Here is a 17,775-nt window from a genome sequence, read left to right as displayed (position 1 = left end):
GGATTTCCCTGCCCTTCCGTGAACCTTGTGTTTGTGCGTACTTGTGACCTTGCTGTGACAGAGCAGTGTGTTCCCTCAGTAATCTGCCCCGTGCACTCATGCAGACAGACACAGGCAGGAGACCTGAGAATTCCAATGGAATGTGTCAGGAATGAGGAAATGTGGTGGAGGCCTCAGAAGAGTGGACAGGGGCGGGGAGGCTAGCTCTCAAGCTGATTAACACCAACAGGAAAACTGTTTGAAACCCTCATCTCCTCTGAAACAAATCTCCACGTCTGTTAAGATACCAGCCATGGGTGTGAATGTGGGGTTATGAGGATACGTATTTAACACAATGTCAAAATATCCGAGTGTGTTATTGAAGTGTAAAGACTACTTGACTCCTTATGATGACGTTATTTCGTTGGGTAATATAGTAAGCATCATAAGGACTCGTACTTCATTAGGTCATACTAAGTATACGCTTCACTCCAAACTCAAACGGAGAGGGGGGGGGAAAAAATTGTTTATTTTGTTGCCATTTGCTTCACCATTGGCATTGCACCATTTATTGATCTGTGAGTGGACATTCAGACTTACCTCTAAGACCTGAACATAAGTTGCTGGGAACCATCCCTTGACTCCATCCAGCTCTCCTTCCCACCAGCCGCCAGGCAACGGCTGAACTATCTTAATGATTTCTCCAACTTCAAAAGTCAAACCCTGCTGATGTTGGTCCCCGCTGAAGGAGTATAAACTTTTGCAGTAAGATCCAGACATCGTTATCTTCTCCGGTATAACGTCGGGTCCGCGCGTAGATTCACACAGACTGATCCCTTTCCTCGTGATTCACTTGGATCTTTCTTGTCAAACTTGTAATGTTGATTCGTTAGCGCATCAATGACAACAATCCAACATGTTGCGAATCTGGTTAAAGTACTTTCTGAGTGAATGAAAAGGCATCCCTTGTCAAAAGAATCCTGTAAAATCCCGAACTCAGCGCAGATGCGTTCTGAGCGTGTGTATATGGGCGCTTCTCCGCTTGTGTGAACTCCCTTTCGCAAAGTCCACAGTCAAGTCTGTGCTCCTTCAATTCCGATTGCGCTTTTCTATGAGATAACTCGGTACTCGCTTCCGTTTTTTTTGCACATGAGTTATGTTGTGGGGATTAGTAATCAATTAGCAACTTTCACCAAGGCTGGGCCTATTGAAGTGTAACGTACTTTGTCAGTTGAATCACTTCTCCAAGACGCGATTGTTTATGAAGGTTTGACAAGGCGACCGTGTAAAACAATGTGACTTTGCCATAACGTGAACTGTTGAAAAGGAGCTCCACCGATCAATGATATGCACGTCCAATGAATGCAGCTACTTAGTCATACTTTTGGAATGTGTGCCACAATTTATTTTGCAATTAAACGTAGTGTAGATCTCACAATCATGGTAGGCGAGCCTATGCTCGTTGTAACATACAGTATAGCCATGTCTATTAGGTCGAAAGTAATCTTAGTGTCGCAATGTTGAAGTGAAAAGTGGAGGCAAGATAGAAAATACAACGGGTGTTAACCACAAGGCGGCGCCAATATACTTCAGGTAGAAATGCACTATTCTTTCCAAAGGAGCTTATATCATAGGCCTACACACGAAACCCATATTATGTGAGTTTAATAATACAGCACATACAGTGAGCCAAGCATGCATAGTACATAAGGAATTAAAAACTCCTATTTTAGGAGTCTTCTGAGTCATATCTTCTCTTCACTATTCTTTGCTCTGTTTGGAGAAAGAAAGGTTTGATATCATTCACTACCTATGAATACTGTGGCATTACTAAACAACATTTTCTGTAAAGGTATAATTTCAAACAAACCGTTGAGCCCATGTCTCTGCTCTTGGCTCTCATCTTGTTGACCTGGGACTCAGCGAGATCAGCCCTCTCGGATGCCTCATCCAGTTCATGTTGCACTTTCCTGAACTTAGTCAGGTGTGTGTTAGCCTGCTCTTCCTGTGGAGAAATTCAGCATCAACAAGGTTAACGTCATAATTAAATACATATGCAGCCATTTTGAATTGGGGTATAGATGACAAATGAACGTTTTTCTTACAGCTTCCTCAGCCTGGCGTTTGTATGCCTTTACTTTCAGCTGCAGCTTGTTCACCAGGTCCTGGAGTCTGAAGACATTCTTCTTTTCCTCCTCTGCCTGGAAAATATTATTATTATTACCATTTTGTCTTCATCCACCTACCCCACATCATCATCATAACCATCATTATCATTAAACTACTGTAGTAGTGGTAATATCAATGCAATATGGTAATCCTCTACCTGGTAGGAGAGTTCCTTGACTCTCCTCTCATATTTCCTGACTCCTTTGATGGCATCAACTCTCGTCCTCTGCTCAGCCTCCAGTTCTCCCTCCAACTCTCTCACCTGCAACCCAGAGGGTCAAAGGTTGGAATGTCACTCTTTCAGATATATTTGTTTAATTAATATGCACTTCTTTTGAAAAATCGATTTGAAATTCAGATGCAGAGTTATTATAGCCTAGAGATTTTCCTACCGCTCGTACTCAGTCGGCTAATCCTCTGGATATCATCCATTTGAGAGCTATGCATTTGCATATCAGAAGAGAATAGCTGTTATTGACTCACCCTGGTCTCCAGTTTCTGGAGTTGCTTCTTGCCTCCCTTCATGGCCAAGTTCTCAGCCTCGTCCAGACGGACCTGCAGGTCCTTGACTGTGACCTCCAGGTTTTTCCTCATCCTCTCCAGGTGAGCGCTGGTGTCCTGCTCCTTCTTCAGCTCCTCAGCCATCATGGCTGCCTGCATTGGCACACAGAGAACAAGGACAAACAGGATTGAAAGAGGGATCTCTATGACAGTGTACTCTGTGAAACCTCTGGTTGTCACTCACGTCCGTGATTGCCTTCTTGGCTTTCTCCTCAGCATTCCTGGCCTCCTGGACAGCATCCTCAACCTCAGCCTGGAGATGGGTGAGGTCAGCATCCAGCTTCTTTTTGGTGCTCATCAGGTTGATGTTCTGAAATAGAAGTTCTTCAACTTGAGAAGTTCTTCCTGACTTGACCGATGAGAATAGATAAGGCCTCAACTGTAATTTACATGATTATATTTCCTTATAAATATGATGTAAATAAGCCACTGACACTAACCTGGGAATGCAGCAGCCCCACTTTCTCACAGGCGTCAGTCAGTTCCTGCTCGGCCATCTTGCGGCTCCTCTCCGTCTGCTCCAGGGCAGCCCTCAGCTCCTCCACTTCGGCCTGCATCAGGGAGCTCCTGCGCTCCACCATGGCTGTCTGCTCCCTCAGGTCCTCCTGGCTACGCAGAGCCTCATCCAGGTGCAGCTGGGCATCCTGGCAAACCAGTCACAACCATGTCTTGATTAGTTCTATGAAGCTGCAACTGAAGTGCAGCGAGGAAGTAGAGGTGTGGATCCTACTTCTAACACCAATTCATCGAAGTTGGGGTTAGTGCTACTACCATGCTCTGTTATGATGCCACACATTACCCTGCTCCAAAATTCATCACATGGCTGTTTGCAGTAAAAGTGACCCTCACCTTAAGTTGTCCCTGGACATTCCTCAGCTGTTTCTGGGCCTCAGCAGACTGCCGGTTGACATGGCTCAACTGGATCTCCATCTCGTTAAGATCAGCCTCCATTTTGCATTTGAACCTGAGAGCATCATTCCTGCCCCTGACCTCAGCTTCCAGAGTGCTCTGCATGGACTCGATCAACCTCTGGCTGTTGCATTTTAGCTTATCCATCTCCTCGTCCTTTTCCGCTAGCTTCCTGTCCACTTCGCCTTTGACCTGGGCCAGCTCCAGGTGCACACGTAGTATCTTGGACTCCTCGTGCTCCAGAGAGGCCTGAGGGAGATAAGGGTGGTGATTGAAGAGCACTTGCTTTGAAGTGTACATGTAACTATAAAGAGTACAACCTACCAGGTTTCATGCCCAGAACTGAACCACAGCAACTTTACTCATCTACAGTATTGTTGAAACACAGTACCTCTGCTTCCTCAAGAGCTGTCTGGATCTCTGCTTTCTCAGTCTCTATAATCTTCTTGGCCTTCTCCACTTCATGGATGCTCTTCCCAGTCTCACCAAGCTGATCACTCAGGTCTGTGACCTCCTCTGGTGATCAAATAGAAAAACAGAGATTTGGTCTATAATTTTATCAGTTGCCTTTGCCTATAGGATACTTTTTAAAGTCTAAGAATGCGAAAACCACAGTCTCAGCCATACGCTGCAGCGTCTTGTTCTCTCTCTTCATGGTCTCCAGCTGATCCAGACATTCCTCGTAAGAATTCTTCATTTTGAAGAGCTCAGTGCTAATAGCACGAGACCCTTTCTGGGAACCTTCCAGCTCAGCCTGACTCTCCTCATACTTCTGCTTCCATTCAGCCAAAATCTGAGGAGACAAAAAGTTTGTTACCAAGAAATAGACCTCAACTTAAAATGATTTGAGTCCTCTCCAAGTCATTTAATACCTTGTCAAAGTTCTTTTGCCTTTTGTCCAGGTTAGCGGCCCAGGCGTGATTTTTCTCCTGATCAATCATCAGGTCCTCTACCTCTCCTTGCAGCCTCTGCTTGCTCTTCTCCAGAGAGGAACACTTAGCGTTCACAGCCTCAATTGTCTCTTCAGCATCCTGAAGACGCAGGGCAAGCTTCTTCCTAATAGATAAATTAAAAGTTATAGAGAGCCATAGATATAGAGATTTCAGCAAACGCTGCTAAATATTAAGAAATAGAATGGTCTCTATATTTTCATCAACGGTTCCAAAAAACCACTGTATGCAAATCAGAATATCTTTGCAATGGAATGTTTGGTGTCAGCATGAGAGCCTAACTCTGTATATCTACAGGTCTGACTAATCATACTTGGCCTCCTCCAGCTCTTCTGTTCTCTGGATGGCATCAGACTCGTATTTGGTTCTCCACTGAGCCACCTCTACATTGGCCTTGGACATGCCACGCTGCAGCTCTGCCGTGGCCTCCTGCTCCTCCTCGAACTGCTCCCTCAGTAGGTCACAGTCATGGCGGGACGATTGGAGGACATGGGCTAGGGCATTTTTGACCTGCAAACACACCCAGTAAGGGAAATGTTTAGTATGTGTCTTAATGTTTGTTTGATGTGATGCGGACATTTGAATCAGTTGTGTTTCTGTACCTTAAGCTCCTCTTCAGCCAGCCTCTTCAGTTCATCCACCTGCGAAGTCAAAGCCTGTTTGCTTCTGGTCAGCTGGGATACCAGCGATTCTCTCTCCTCCAGCTGACGAGAAAGCTCGCCATTCTCTGTTTGGAATCTTGCTTTTTGGACAGTGATGTCAGTGACGTTTCCTTGACTTTCGTCGCTTTTGGCCTTCAGCTCGCTGATTTGATCTTCAAGGCTTCGGCACATTTTCTCCAGGTTACTCTGGCAGAACAAAACATTCTTTATAACCCCAAATATAGGTTTGAAAATGTGCAATAAATCATGTTAACTTGTCAACTTACCTTCAATTTGGACACCGACTCCATGTTGCTGACCAGGTCACTGATCTCCATTTTGTATTCTCCCTTCTCCTTCTCCAGCTTCTGCTTGACTCGCTGCAGGTTGTCGATGTGCTCTCCCATCTCGGCCATACTTTCTGCATGTTTCTTACGCAGGGCAGCAGAAGTAGCCTCATGGTGCAGAGTTGACTCCTCCAGGTCACGTCTCAGTTTCTGAAACTCGGCCTCTCGCTTCTTGTTCATCTCAATCTGAGCAATGGTGGCTCCACCAGCTTCTTCAAGCCTCTCACTGATCTCCTCAAGTTCTCTGGCGAGATCAGACCTCTGTTTCTCCACCTTAGCCCTGGCAGCACGTTCAGCCTCAATCTCCTCTTCCAGCTCCTCAATACGGGCCTGGAAAAAAACAGAACAGTTGATAAAAAACCATTGGATGCATTGTTGGCAGTTGCACCACATATCAACATCATTGCTTGAAACATGTGTTGCATTTGTTGCATTTTGATACCTGATGTTCCTTTAGTTTCTTCTGCAACTGGGCACCAAGGGCTTGCTCATCCTCCATTTTTCCAGCAAGATGACAGATTTCAAAGTCTTTCCTATAAGTTAAATATTAATTGAAAGTTGTTCAAATGTGGATAAAACTTGATCCAGTAGAATGTATACAGTATGTAAGAAGTATTTAATCTTACTTCTTCTGCTTTTCATCTGTTTGCTGTTTTTCATTCTCCAGATCCATTATGGATTCCTGGGCATGTTTTAAATCTCCCTCAAACTTCTTCCTGGATCTCTCAAGGTCCATGGAATGTTTCTTCTCTTGTTCAAGAGAGCCCTCTAGCTGTAACATCACATGGAATAATTTTAAGAATATACCAAGGTTAGGACGTCATGACATACAGTAGGCCTATGATGTACTGGACTTGTCAAACTCACGTCGTCCACTTGCTGTTCCAGCTTGGCCTTGGCTTTGGTCAGAGTGTTGACTTTGTCTTCCTCTGCCTGGAGATCATATAAGACTTGCTGGTGGACTTCTTGGAGGGCTTTCTTCTCCTTGGATACTTTAACAATGGTTTCATCCAGTGTTGACACTTCTTCAGTCAAGTTTTTCACCTGTTCACAGAAACACAAAAGTGAACAGTTCTCATACTGATAAAACAAATAGCTTCAATGTAGACTTTATGCCGGGGAAGTTTCTTTAACCTTGTTTTCAGTTGCATGTTTCTCTTTCTCCACTTTAACCAGGGTGAGCTCCAGATCATCAATGTCCTTCTTTAACTCAGAACACTCGTCCTCCAGCTTCCTCTTCTTGGCGGTCAGCTCAGCGTTTATCTCCTCCTCATCCTCCAGCCTCTCACTCAGCTCTTTAGCTTTGACCTCCAGCTGGATCTTGTTCTTGACGAGACTCTCACATCTCTCCTCCGCATCTGAAAGGTTCTCACTTTCCTACAGAATTATTTTCAAAACATGTTTAAATCAAATATTATATTTATTTGTTACCGGTAAGTTCACAATTTACCAGTAAACTACCAGAATTTTGGAAACTTTAAAGGATTATAGCTAATTTTCATAACATGTAAAATATATACAATTAGAAAATAAAATGAAAAATAGAATGACAAAGCTGTAAAAACTTAGTGAATACCGTTAGTGTTTAATATGAGGGTTTCAACATAAAATAACCTTTATATTTTTATATGCTTTTATTTATTTTACAATGTCAATATAGCTTTGTTGTAAATGTTTTGGGTCCTAACTGGTGAATAACATACCAAAGCTACTTGTAACTGAAGATCGTTATTTTCCTGCAGAAGGGAGACCATTTTCTCCTCTAGTTCCTTCTTCTTGGCTTCAGCCTTGGCCAGGTTCTCCTTGCACTTGGCAAACTCTTCCTTCATGGTGGCCATTTCCTTCTCAGTCTCAGCACTCTTTAGGAGTGGCTTGATCTTGAAGTACAGCTTCATCCATGGCCAGTGTTTCACATTCATGAAGGAGCGGATGTTGTACTGGACGATGAAAATAGATTCTCTGTGTGAGGAATAAGAGGTTGTTACATCATCCCCATGGTCAGAAAAATTAAATATTATAGCTTCACAGATAATTAGTCAAGCAGATCAGTCCTACTGAGTCAATTTATCAGTCTTACCTTCGCTCCATCATCTTTTTGAACTCCTTCCTCATGACGAAGCCTCTGCAGAGCGCTTGAGTCATTGTAACCAACACTGCCAGCTTCTCGTCTCTCATCTCCTCCAGAGTTCCCAGCAGCCCAGCCTTAAAAAACACCTGAGAGACAAAAGGACATTGTTGGGCCGTAGAATAGGATTTAGATTAACTGCCAATGTTAACATTGTGGTTTATGATTATGAACAAAATTGGGCTCCTCTTACCTTGGTGTGCCCAAATTTGTACTGAGTGTGGTCCACATCAATTGACCCCAAGAGCCTCTCTGAAGCTTTCTTGTTGTCAATGAACTGGCCATCGGGGATAACACTGGCATTCAATACTTTGTACCTGTTACAAACATGAAAGATATATACATTTCAAAGGATTTAAATGCATAGAATTTTTGGTGAACTACCATTGATGATTGTATACCTTTGCTTGAAATCACCATACAGGATTCTGCTCGGGAAACCTTTTCTGCAGATTCTGATACCTTCTAACACACCATTACACCTCAGCTGGTGGATCACCAAGGCATTCTCCATGAGACCTAAGATGTACAAGATTTTGGCTGCATTTTATCTGAAGAGAGTGATTATTAACTGCCACAGTGAGCTCTAAAAGTATTGGGACAGTTACACATTTTGTTGTTGTTTTGGCTCTGTACTCCAGCAATTTGGATTTGAAATGACTTTGAGGTTAAAGTGCTGACTGTTGGGATTTTCATCCATATCGGATTAACCGTTTTGAAATTCTAACTTTTGTTTTACATAGTCCCCCATTTTAGGGGACCAAAAGCATTGGAACAAATTCACTTATGTAGATTAAAGTGGTCCAAAGTTTAGTATTTGGTCTAATTTTCCTAGCATGCGAAGATATTTGTGCGTCTGTAACTTTCTCACTCATCATTATTCACAATTCATTCAGGATTTTCCGTAATCATGGTAGCATCCACATCCATGTAGAAGTGTTTTACAATAAAACAAAACCAAAAATTCACTGTCCCATTACTTTTGGAGCTCACTCCATCTCGTACATACACTCAGTAACCAATGCTTTAGTGCTACCTGGAGTCTTTGACTCGTTGGGAATCAAGCAGCGCACAAAGTGAGGATGAGTGCATCTGAGGTTTGTCATCAGCTTGCCCAAGTTCTCCTGTGGGATGATAGTAACGTGTTTGAGTGGAACGTTTGAGTCTCAATACCTCATTTGTATTCATTATTTTCACTACTTGATGAATCCCCCTACCCTAAACAAGGCAGACACTGTTTGGAAGGAGCCACCTTTCTTCTTGGCACCTTTCTTGCTAAGATCTGTCAATGAAACAAGCAAGAGTTGTGTGAATATCTATAACACCATGTTGTGTACACAAGACCATGTTTTTAGAGATAAAGTTATAGATCCCGTACCATCGGCTTGTGTAAAGCTTGCATATAAGAGAGACAGCAGTTTAACTGCAGACTTCTGATACAGCTGGACCACAGACTCATTCAGTGGGTCCTTGTTCTTGTCCAGCCATCCACAGATGTTGTAGTTTACAGTTCCGGCATAGTGCATCAGGGAGAAGTGGGCCTCGGCCTTGCCTTTGGCAGGCTTGGGCTTCTGAAAGCAGCCAGTCTTTCCCAGATGCTGGTCGTACAGCTTGCTCTTGAAGGTGGTGTCTGAAGCCTTGGGGAACATGCACTCCTCTTCAAGGATGGAAAAGATGCCCATTGGCTGTAGTGGAATGAGGTTGATAAGAGGTTGATACGAGATACAACAGTAGTGTAAATTTTTCTCATCTGACATGAAATATTCCCATTACACTTACCTTCTCAATGAGCTCAATGCATGCAGCCAAGTCCATTCCAAAGTCTATGAACTCCCACTCAATTCCCTCTTTCTTGTACTCCTCTTGTTCCAGCACAAACATGTGGTGGTTGAAAAACTGTTGCAGTTTTTCGTTGGTGAAGTTGATACACAGCTGCTCCAGACTGTTGTACTGTAGAAAGTATTTGATTGACATACTGTATTTCAATATTACAGAGACTGTATCATTAGATTAAGTACTGTGCTGAGGACATTCAATACTTACATCAAAGATCTCAAACCCAGCGATGTCCAGGACACCAATGAAGAACTGCCTTGGCTGCTTGGTGTCCAACATCTGGTTAATGCGGATAACCATCCACAAGAACATCTTCTCATAGATGGATTTTGCCAGGGCCATAACTGAATTATGGACCTAAAAGTGAAACAATAATACAACAGAATTGGAATAATCATAATGGACTGATTGATATGCATTTATATATACATTTATAATATACAATATCTCTCTCATAATCACTAAATGCCTAGGTTTACCTCCTCTGTACTCACATCCCACCATACCTTTGTCTGTACATTATACCTTGAAGCTATTTTATCGCCCCCAGAAACCTGCTCCTTTTTCTCTCTATTCTGGACGTCACAGACGAACAATTCTTATAGCTTTTAGCCGTACCCTCATACTTATTCTTCTCTGCTCCTCTGGGGATGTAGAGGTGAATCCAGGCCCTGCAGTGCCTGGCTCCACTCCTACTCCCCAGGCGCTCTCTTTTGATGACTTCTGTAACCGTAATAGCCTTGGTTTCATGCATGTTAACATTAGAAGCCTCCTCCCTAAGTTTGTTTTATTCACTGCTTTAGCACACTCTGCCAACCCGGATGTCCTAGCTGTGTCTGAATCTTGGCTTAGGAAGTCCACCAAAAACTGTGAAATCTTCATCCCTAACTACAACGTTTTCAGACAAGATAGAACGACCAAAGGGGGCGGTGTTGCAATCTACTGCAGAGATAGCCTGCAGAGTTCTGTCCTGCTATCCAGGTCTGTACCCAAACAATTTGAACTTCTACTTTTAAAAATCCACCTCTCCAAAAACAAGTCTCTCACCGTTGCCGCCTGCTATAGACCCCCCTCGGCCCCTAGCTGTGCTCTGGACACCATATGTGAACTGATTGCCCCCCATCTACCTTCAGAGCTCGTGCTACTAGGCGACCTAAACTGGGACATGCTTAACACCCCAGCCATTCTACAATCCAAGCTTGATGCCCTCAATCTCACACAAATTATTAATGAACCCACCAGGTACAACACCAAAGCCGCAAACACTGGCACCCTCATAGATATCATCCTAACCAATGTGCCCTCTAATTACACCTCTGCTGTTTTCAACCAAGATCTCAGCGATCACTGCCTCATTGCCTGCACCCGTAATGGGTCAGTGGTCAAACGACCTCCACTCATCACTGTCAAACGCTCCCTGAAACATTTCAACGAGCAAGCCTTTCTAATCGACCTGGCCCTGGTATCCTGGAAGGATATTGACCTCATCCCGTCAGTAGAGGATGCCTGGTTATTTTTTTTAAATGCCTTCCTCTCCATCTTAAATAAGCATGCCCCTTTCAAGAAATTTAGAACCAGGAACAGATATAGCCCTTGGTTCTCCCCAGACCTGACTGCCCTTAACCAACACAAAAATATCCTGTGGCGTTCTGCATTAGCATCGAACTGCCCCCGCGATATGCAACTTTTTAGGGAAGTTAGAAACCAATACACACAGGCAGTTAGAAACGCCAAGGCTAGCTTTTTCAAACAGAAATTTGCTTCGTGCAACTCCAACTCTAAAAAGTTCTGGGACATTGTAAAGTCCATGGAGAATAAGAACACCTCCTCCCAACTGCCCACTGCACTGAGGATAGGAAACTCTGTCACCACCGATAAGCCCACTATAATTGAGAATTTCAATAAGCATTTTTCTACGGCCGGCCATGCTTTCCACCTAACTACCCCTACTGCATTCAACAGCACTGCACCCCCCACAGCTACTCGCCCAAGCCTCCCCCATTTCTCCTTCTCCCAAATCCATTCAGCTGATGTTCTGAAAGAGCTGCAAAATCTGGACCCCTACAAATCAGCTGGGCTTGACAATCTGGACCTTTTCTTTCTAAAATGATCTGCCGAAATTATTGCAACCCCTATTACTAGCCTGTTCAACCTCTCTTTCGTGTCGTCTGAGATTCCCATAGATTGGAAAGCAGCTGCTGTCATCCCCCTCTTCAAAGGAGGTGACACTCTTGACCCAAATTGCTACAGACCTATATCCATCCTACCCTGCCTTTCTAAGGTCTTCGAAAGCCAAGTCAACAAACAGATTACCGACTATTTCTAATCCCACCGCACCCTCTCCGCTATGCAATCTGGTTTCAGAGCTGGTCATGGGTGCACCTCAGCCACGCTCAAGGTCCTAAACGACATCGTAACCGCCATCGATAAGAAACAATACTGTGATGCCGTATTCATTGACCTGGCCAAAGCTTTTGACTCTGTTAATCACCACATCCTCATCGGCAGACTTAGTAGCCTTGGTTTCTCAAACGATTGCGTCGCCTGGTTCACCAACTACTTCTCTGACAGAGTTCAGTGTGTCAAATCGGAGGGCCTACTGTCTGGACCTCTGGCAGTCTCTATGGGGGTACCACAGGGTTCAATTCTTGGGCCAACTCTTTTCTCTGTATACATAAATGATGTCGCTCTTGCTGCTGGTGAATCTCTGATCCACCTCTACGCAGACGACACCATTCTGTATACTTCTGGCCCTTCTTTGGACACTGTGTTAACAACCCTCCAGACGAGCTTCAATGCCATTCAACTCTCCTTCCGTGGTCTCCAACTGCTCCTAAACACAAGTAAAACTAAATGCATGCTCTTCAACCGATCGCTGCCTGCACCTGCCCGCCCATCCAGCATAACTTCTCTGGACGGTTCTAACTTAGAATTTGTGGACAACTACAAATACCTAGGTGTCTGGTTAGACTGTAAATTCTCCTTCCAGACTCACATCAATCATCTCCAATCCAAAGTGAAATCTAGAATTGGCTTCCTATTTCGCAACAAAGCATCCTTCACTCATGCTGCCAAACATACCCTCGTAAAACTGACCATCCTACCAATCCTCGACTTCGGCGATGTCATTTACAAAATAGCCTCCAATACCCTACTCAACAAGCTGGATGCAGTCTATCACAGTGCCATCCGTTTTGTCACCAAAGCCCCATATACAACCCACCACTGCGACCTGTATGCTCTCGTTGGCTGGCCTTCACTTCATAATCGTCGCCAAACACATTGGCTCCAGGTCATCTACAAGACCCTGCTAGGTAAAGTCCCCCCTTATCTCCGCTCACTGGTCACCATAGCAGCACCCACCTGTAGCACGCGCTCCAGCAGGTATATCTCTCTGGTCACCCCTAAAGCCAACTCCTCCTTTGGTCGTCTCTCCTTCCAGTTCTCTGCTGCCAATGACTGGAACGAACTACAAAAATCTCTGAAACTGGAAACACTTATCTCCCTCACTAGCTTTAAGCACCAGCTGTCAGAGCAGCTCACAGATCACTGCACCTGTACATAGCCCATCTATAATTTAGCCCAAACTACTACCTCTTCCCCTACTGTATTTATTTATTTTATTTATTTTGCTCCTTTGCTCCATATTATTTATATTTGAACTTTGAACTTTCTTCAAACTACAAATCTACCATTCCAGTGTTTTTCTTGCTATACTTTATTTACTTTGCCACCATGGCATTTTTTTTGCCTTTACCTCCCTTATCTCACATCATTTGCTCACATTGTATATAGTCTTATTTTATTTTTTTTCTACTGTATTATTGACTGTATGTTGTTTACTCCCTGTGTAACTCTGTGTTGTTGTATGTTGTCGAACTGCTTTGCTTTATCTTGGCCAGGTCGCAATTGTAAATGAGAACTTGTTCTCAACTTGCCTACCTGGTTAAATAAAGGTGAAATAAAAAAAATAAAAATAAAAATGTATTGGTAATATTTAGTAGATATGATTTTTCACCTGCTGGACTGTCTGTCCTTTGGTGACATATTCATTTCCAACCTTCACTCTTGGGTAGCAGAGAGCTTTTAGCAGATCTGCAGAGTTCAGGCCCAGGAGGTAGGCAATTTTATCAGCCACTAAAACAATGACAGGAGCCGTAGAAGAATTTTAACATCTCCCTCAAGGGACCATCTCTGAGATGAGTCACATGTTGTACTTTTCAGGGTAAGTATATATACAGTATATTCATATTATGCATACATATTCAAAACCCATGTTTACCCTCAGTGCCGTCTGGCTCTGCTTGCTCCTCTCTCTGCTTCTGCTTGAACTTCATGTTCCCATGATGCATCACAGCACCTGTCAGCTTGAAGATGCCCATCTTTTCATCCAGCGTGAAGCCCAAGATATCAATAGCAGTCTAGTAGCCAAATCAATCAGATATAAGTAGATTCAATGTTAATAGAAGAGCAGGAAACAAAATATACACTATAAGTAGATTCCACATGATGTTGTATTATGTTAATCACATTATGGTAAATGTGCAAACATAATTTGTCAAGTTATTTGTCAAATCAAGAAGACCTACATCGGTGGCGACCAGTTCATCTTTGTCTACGATGCTGGTCACAGTGATCTGCCCCTGACTGATCATGGGGAAATCATATGGGTTGGTTGTGATGAGCAGCATCTCTGTGGAGATTAAAATAGTCATTAGTGATTTAAAATTCAATACTCAGCTGGATGGACCATTGGCAATACCATTAATCCATTGGACCATTGGCAATACCATTAATCATGTGATCCTTACCAATCAGCTCTGGCTTGTGGTTGGTCATTACTTGATAGAAGATGTGATAACTTCTCTCATCAACAAGCTGGAATGTCACTCTGGACTTTTCCAGCAAGTCTGGGGAAAGAGTCAAGAGTGTCAATGCCTTCCATAACCTCTAGTCTAGACCATGCACAGAAACACACAGCATAGACTCACAAGTCTCAATATCAGCTGATGCTAGCTTTCCAGTGGTTCCAAAATGAATCCTGATGAATTTACCCTGTTTGGAAAATAATAATTTATGATTCCTGGTTTGAACTGTAACACGTCTTAAGAATTATATTAAAGATAACGGTAATAGGCTCAACTTACAAATCGTGAGGAGTTGTCGTTCCTCACAGTTTTGGCATTCCCATAGGCCTCTAGCAGGGGGTTGGCTGCAATGATTTGATCCTCCAGCGAGCCCTGTAGAATAATTTCTTACACTTTACTTCACAAACCACTATTTATCTGATATTTAGTTAAATGACTATTACCGGTACATACATTTGAACTAGGTTTTTGTCAGCTGGCACCAGCCTGGTATCACAGGGCCTCACCTGCATTTTGCCACTGGTAGATTCTTTCTTCCCAGACACTGCGATTGTCGCAAAGTACTGGATGACACGCTTAGTGTTCACAGTCTTCCCTGCACCAGATTCTCCACTGAGTTCAGATAAATAAACAAGGTTGGGAAAATAATAAGATAGGTAAAATAAGATAAGTGTTACTTGTGGTACAAAAATATGAGGGTTTGTTAATATAGAATGCAACTTACGTGATAAGGACAGACTGGTTCTCTCTGTCTGTGAATAAAAATATTTTGATGAGAGGGTTTAATGAGGGGGATATATTGACATATTGACATGACTCTCTGAGGTCATTAAAGATCCCATGGCACTTATTGTAAGAGTAGGGGTGTTAACCCCGGTGTCCTGGCTAAATTCCCAATCTGGCCCTCATACCATCACGGCCACCTAATTATCCCCAGCTTACAATTGGCTCATTCATCCCCCTTCCTCTCCCCTGAAACTATTCCCCAGGTCATTGCTGTAAATGAGAATGTGTTCTCAGTCTACTTACCTGGTAAAATAACAGCAAAATAAAAATCAGGTAATTCTGCTGAATAAGGTTTTCCATTAGAGCCAAATATCAACCTTACCAGTGAGCATGAACTGATATGCGTTGTCAGAGACAGAGAAGATATGAGGCGGGGCTTCCATGCGTTTCTTCCCTCTGTAGGCCACTACCACCTCCTGGTTGTAGACTGGTAACCACTTATAGGGGTTTACAGTAACACAGAACAGCCCAGAGTAGGTCTGAAACATAGTTTAGTAACCAATTACTTTTGGCTCATCTCATTGATATTGTATTGGAGTGAATGATAAAGAATTGTATATACTACACAGTGGTCCAAAGTACTTAAATAAAAATACTTTAAAGTACTACTTAAGTTGTTTTTTGGTGTACCTTTACTTTAGCCAACTTTTACTTCACTACATGCCTAAAGGAAATAATGTACTTTTTACTCCACACATTTTCCCTGACACCCATAAGTACTCGTTACATTTTGACAGGAAAATGGTCCAATTCACGCACTTATCAAGAGAACGTCCCTGGTCATCCCTAGTGCCTCTGATCTGGCGGACTCACTAAACACAAATGCTTAATTTGTAAATTATGTCTGAGTGTTCGAGTGGGCCCCTGGCTATCTGTAAATGTAAAAAAAAATCTAATAATTGTGCTGTCTGGTTTGCTTAATATAAGGAATTTGAGAGGAGTTATACTTTTACTTTTGATACTTAAGTATATTTAAAACCAAATACTTTTAGACTTTTACTCAAGTAGTATTTTACTGGGTGACTTTCACTTTTACTTGAGTCATTTTTATATTAAGGTATCTTTACTTTTACTCAAGTACTGTATGACTATTGAGTCCCTTTTCCACCACTGACAGTATGTAATGTTAACCAGTCTAGACTCACGTAGATCATCCATGCTGCGTAACGCTCTTTGAGGTTATACAGCACGGTGGCCTCGTTGAGGTGGGTCATCATGGCCATGTCCTCAATCTTATCAAATTTAGGAGGATTCATTGGATACACATCATCCTCCATCACTGTTACACCCTTGGAAAGTTAGACATAAGAGTTATTAACATGTAGTACTACTTCTGTTAATTACTAACATATTGTATTAGTTATTATTACAATGTACACTGAGTATACAAACATTAACACCTGCTCTTACTATGATAAAGACTGACCAGCTGAATCCAGGTGAAAGATATGATTCCTTATTGATGACACTTAAATCCACTTCAATCAGTGTAGATGAAGGGGAGGAGACAGGTTAAAGAAGGATTTTTAAGCCTTGAAACAGTTGAGACATGGATTGTGTATGTGTGCCATTCAGAGGGTGAATGGGTAAGACAAAAAATGTAAGTGCCTTTGATCGGGGTATGTTAGTAGGTGCCAGGAGCACCAGTTTGTGTCAATAACTGCAACGCTGCTGGGTTTTTCCACACTCAACAGTTTCCTGTGTGTATAAAGAATGGTCCACCACCCAAAGGACATCCAGCTAACTTGACACAACTGTGAGAAGCATTAGAGTCAAAATGGGCCAGCATCCCTGTGGAACACTTTAAACACCTTGTAGAGTCCATGCTCTGACAAACTGTGGCTGTTCTGAGGGCAAAAAGGTGGGGTGCAACTCAACATTAGGAAGGTGTTCCTAATGTTTGGTATACTCAGTGTAGTAATACTGTCTATATTAATTATTTGTGGAGTCAAACACTCACTTGTCCACCAGTAATCTTTACAGTGACTTTGCCACCGTCTCTCTTCTGGATGTTGCCTTTGAGGTACAGCTCTTTGCTGTTGGTCACATAGCAGGCTGTCTTGGCATCAAATGGGATGTTCTGAGCGGCAATCCTCTCTCGCTCCGGTTTCCGGAGGTATACGGCTGCCTCGCCGAAAATGGCCATCTCTGCGTCCGTACTCATGGCTGGGCTTTAACTGTGAAGAGAAAGCAGAGTTTCAAAATAAGTCCAAGAAATTCACTTTCTCTGATGGAGAGACATCCAGTGACAGGAATCAATCAAAAAGACCAGCTGAGAGAGGACTGTAAAATAAAGCGTCTTCAACCTTACCCAAATCCAGACTCACTGAGAAAAGGTTGCGGTTTTGTTTCACTCACCTGAGGAGATATAGGAGCCATTCTTTTTTTATTCATTTTTGAATTTTTGAAAAGATCATAACGGAACCTTTTGTTGATTAAAAGCTTTAGCATAGACAGTCAGTAGTGCACAAACCTCTATAGGAGAGGGTTTAATATTACTCACCAGAGTTCTCCCTCAGACGGATCCCTCAGTAATCAAAGGGACTCACTGGAGCGGCTTTTATTGAGATAATTTGGGTCGCCCCTCAAATCCTTCCCGTTGTT

At 42.9% G+C, this 17,775-nt stretch overlaps 2 protein-coding genes across 2 annotated transcripts in view; both read right to left on the bottom strand.

The window, feature by feature from the left end:
* Positions 1-759, bottom strand: part of gas7b (growth arrest-specific 7b) — a 54,376-nt gene extending 53,617 nt beyond the window's left edge. Inside the window, exon 1 of the mRNA XM_029764767.1 lies at positions 580-759. Coding sequence (XP_029620627.1) covers positions 580-759 — 180 coding nt within the window. The remainder of the gene's footprint in view (positions 1-579) is intronic.
* Positions 760-1,581: 822 nt separating this feature from the next.
* LOC115201276 (myosin heavy chain, fast skeletal muscle-like) lies at positions 1,582-17,690 on the bottom strand. Its single transcript, XM_029764766.1, has 39 exons — positions 17,675-17,690; positions 17,132-17,348; positions 16,317-16,460; positions 15,494-15,650; positions 15,110-15,137; positions 14,892-14,997; positions 14,665-14,757; positions 14,509-14,572; positions 14,329-14,427; positions 14,107-14,210; positions 13,800-13,938; positions 13,536-13,654; positions 9,725-9,874; positions 9,461-9,631; positions 9,060-9,366; positions 8,899-8,963; positions 8,718-8,805; positions 8,083-8,200; positions 7,875-7,998; positions 7,634-7,770; positions 7,260-7,515; positions 6,691-6,933; positions 6,424-6,600; positions 6,183-6,328; positions 5,999-6,089; positions 5,497-5,886; positions 5,171-5,416; positions 4,882-5,078; positions 4,491-4,674; positions 4,246-4,411; positions 4,010-4,134; positions 3,559-3,867; positions 3,150-3,353; positions 2,894-3,019; positions 2,632-2,802; positions 2,306-2,410; positions 2,085-2,180; positions 1,850-1,984; positions 1,582-1,752 (listed from the first exon to the last, which is right to left on the bottom strand). Exons 2-39 carry the CDS (start codon positions 17,333-17,335, stop codon positions 1,741-1,743), a joined length of 5,796 nt encoding a protein of 1,931 aa, XP_029620626.1. The 5' UTR covers positions 17,336-17,348; positions 17,675-17,690; the 3' UTR covers positions 1,582-1,740.
* Positions 17,691-17,775: the final 85 nt, after the last annotated feature.

Source organism: Salmo trutta, chromosome 10 (genome assembly GCF_901001165.1).
Source record: "Salmo trutta chromosome 10, fSalTru1.1, whole genome shotgun sequence".
NCBI lineage: Eukaryota > Metazoa > Chordata > Actinopteri > Salmoniformes > Salmonidae > Salmo > Salmo trutta.
Note: the sequence above shows the minus strand (reverse complement) of the source record. Positions and strands in the feature narration are given on the sequence as shown.

What these genes read in the sequence shown, in the direction of transcription:
- LOC115201276 (XM_029764766.1), bottom strand. Translation starts at nt 17,335, where the DNA reads ATGAGTACGGACGCAGAGATGGCCATTTTCGGCGAGGCAGCCGTATAC. An exon ending in AACATGCAACTGAAAACAAG is followed by an intron (nt 6,601 to 6,690) that starts GTTAAAGAAACT and finishes TTCTGTGAACAG; the next exon opens with GTGAAAAACTTGACTGAAGA. An exon ending in CCAAGAAGGCAATCACGGAC is followed by an intron (nt 2,803 to 2,893) that starts GTGAGTGACAAC and finishes GTGCCAATGCAG; the next exon opens with GCAGCCATGATGGCTGAGGA.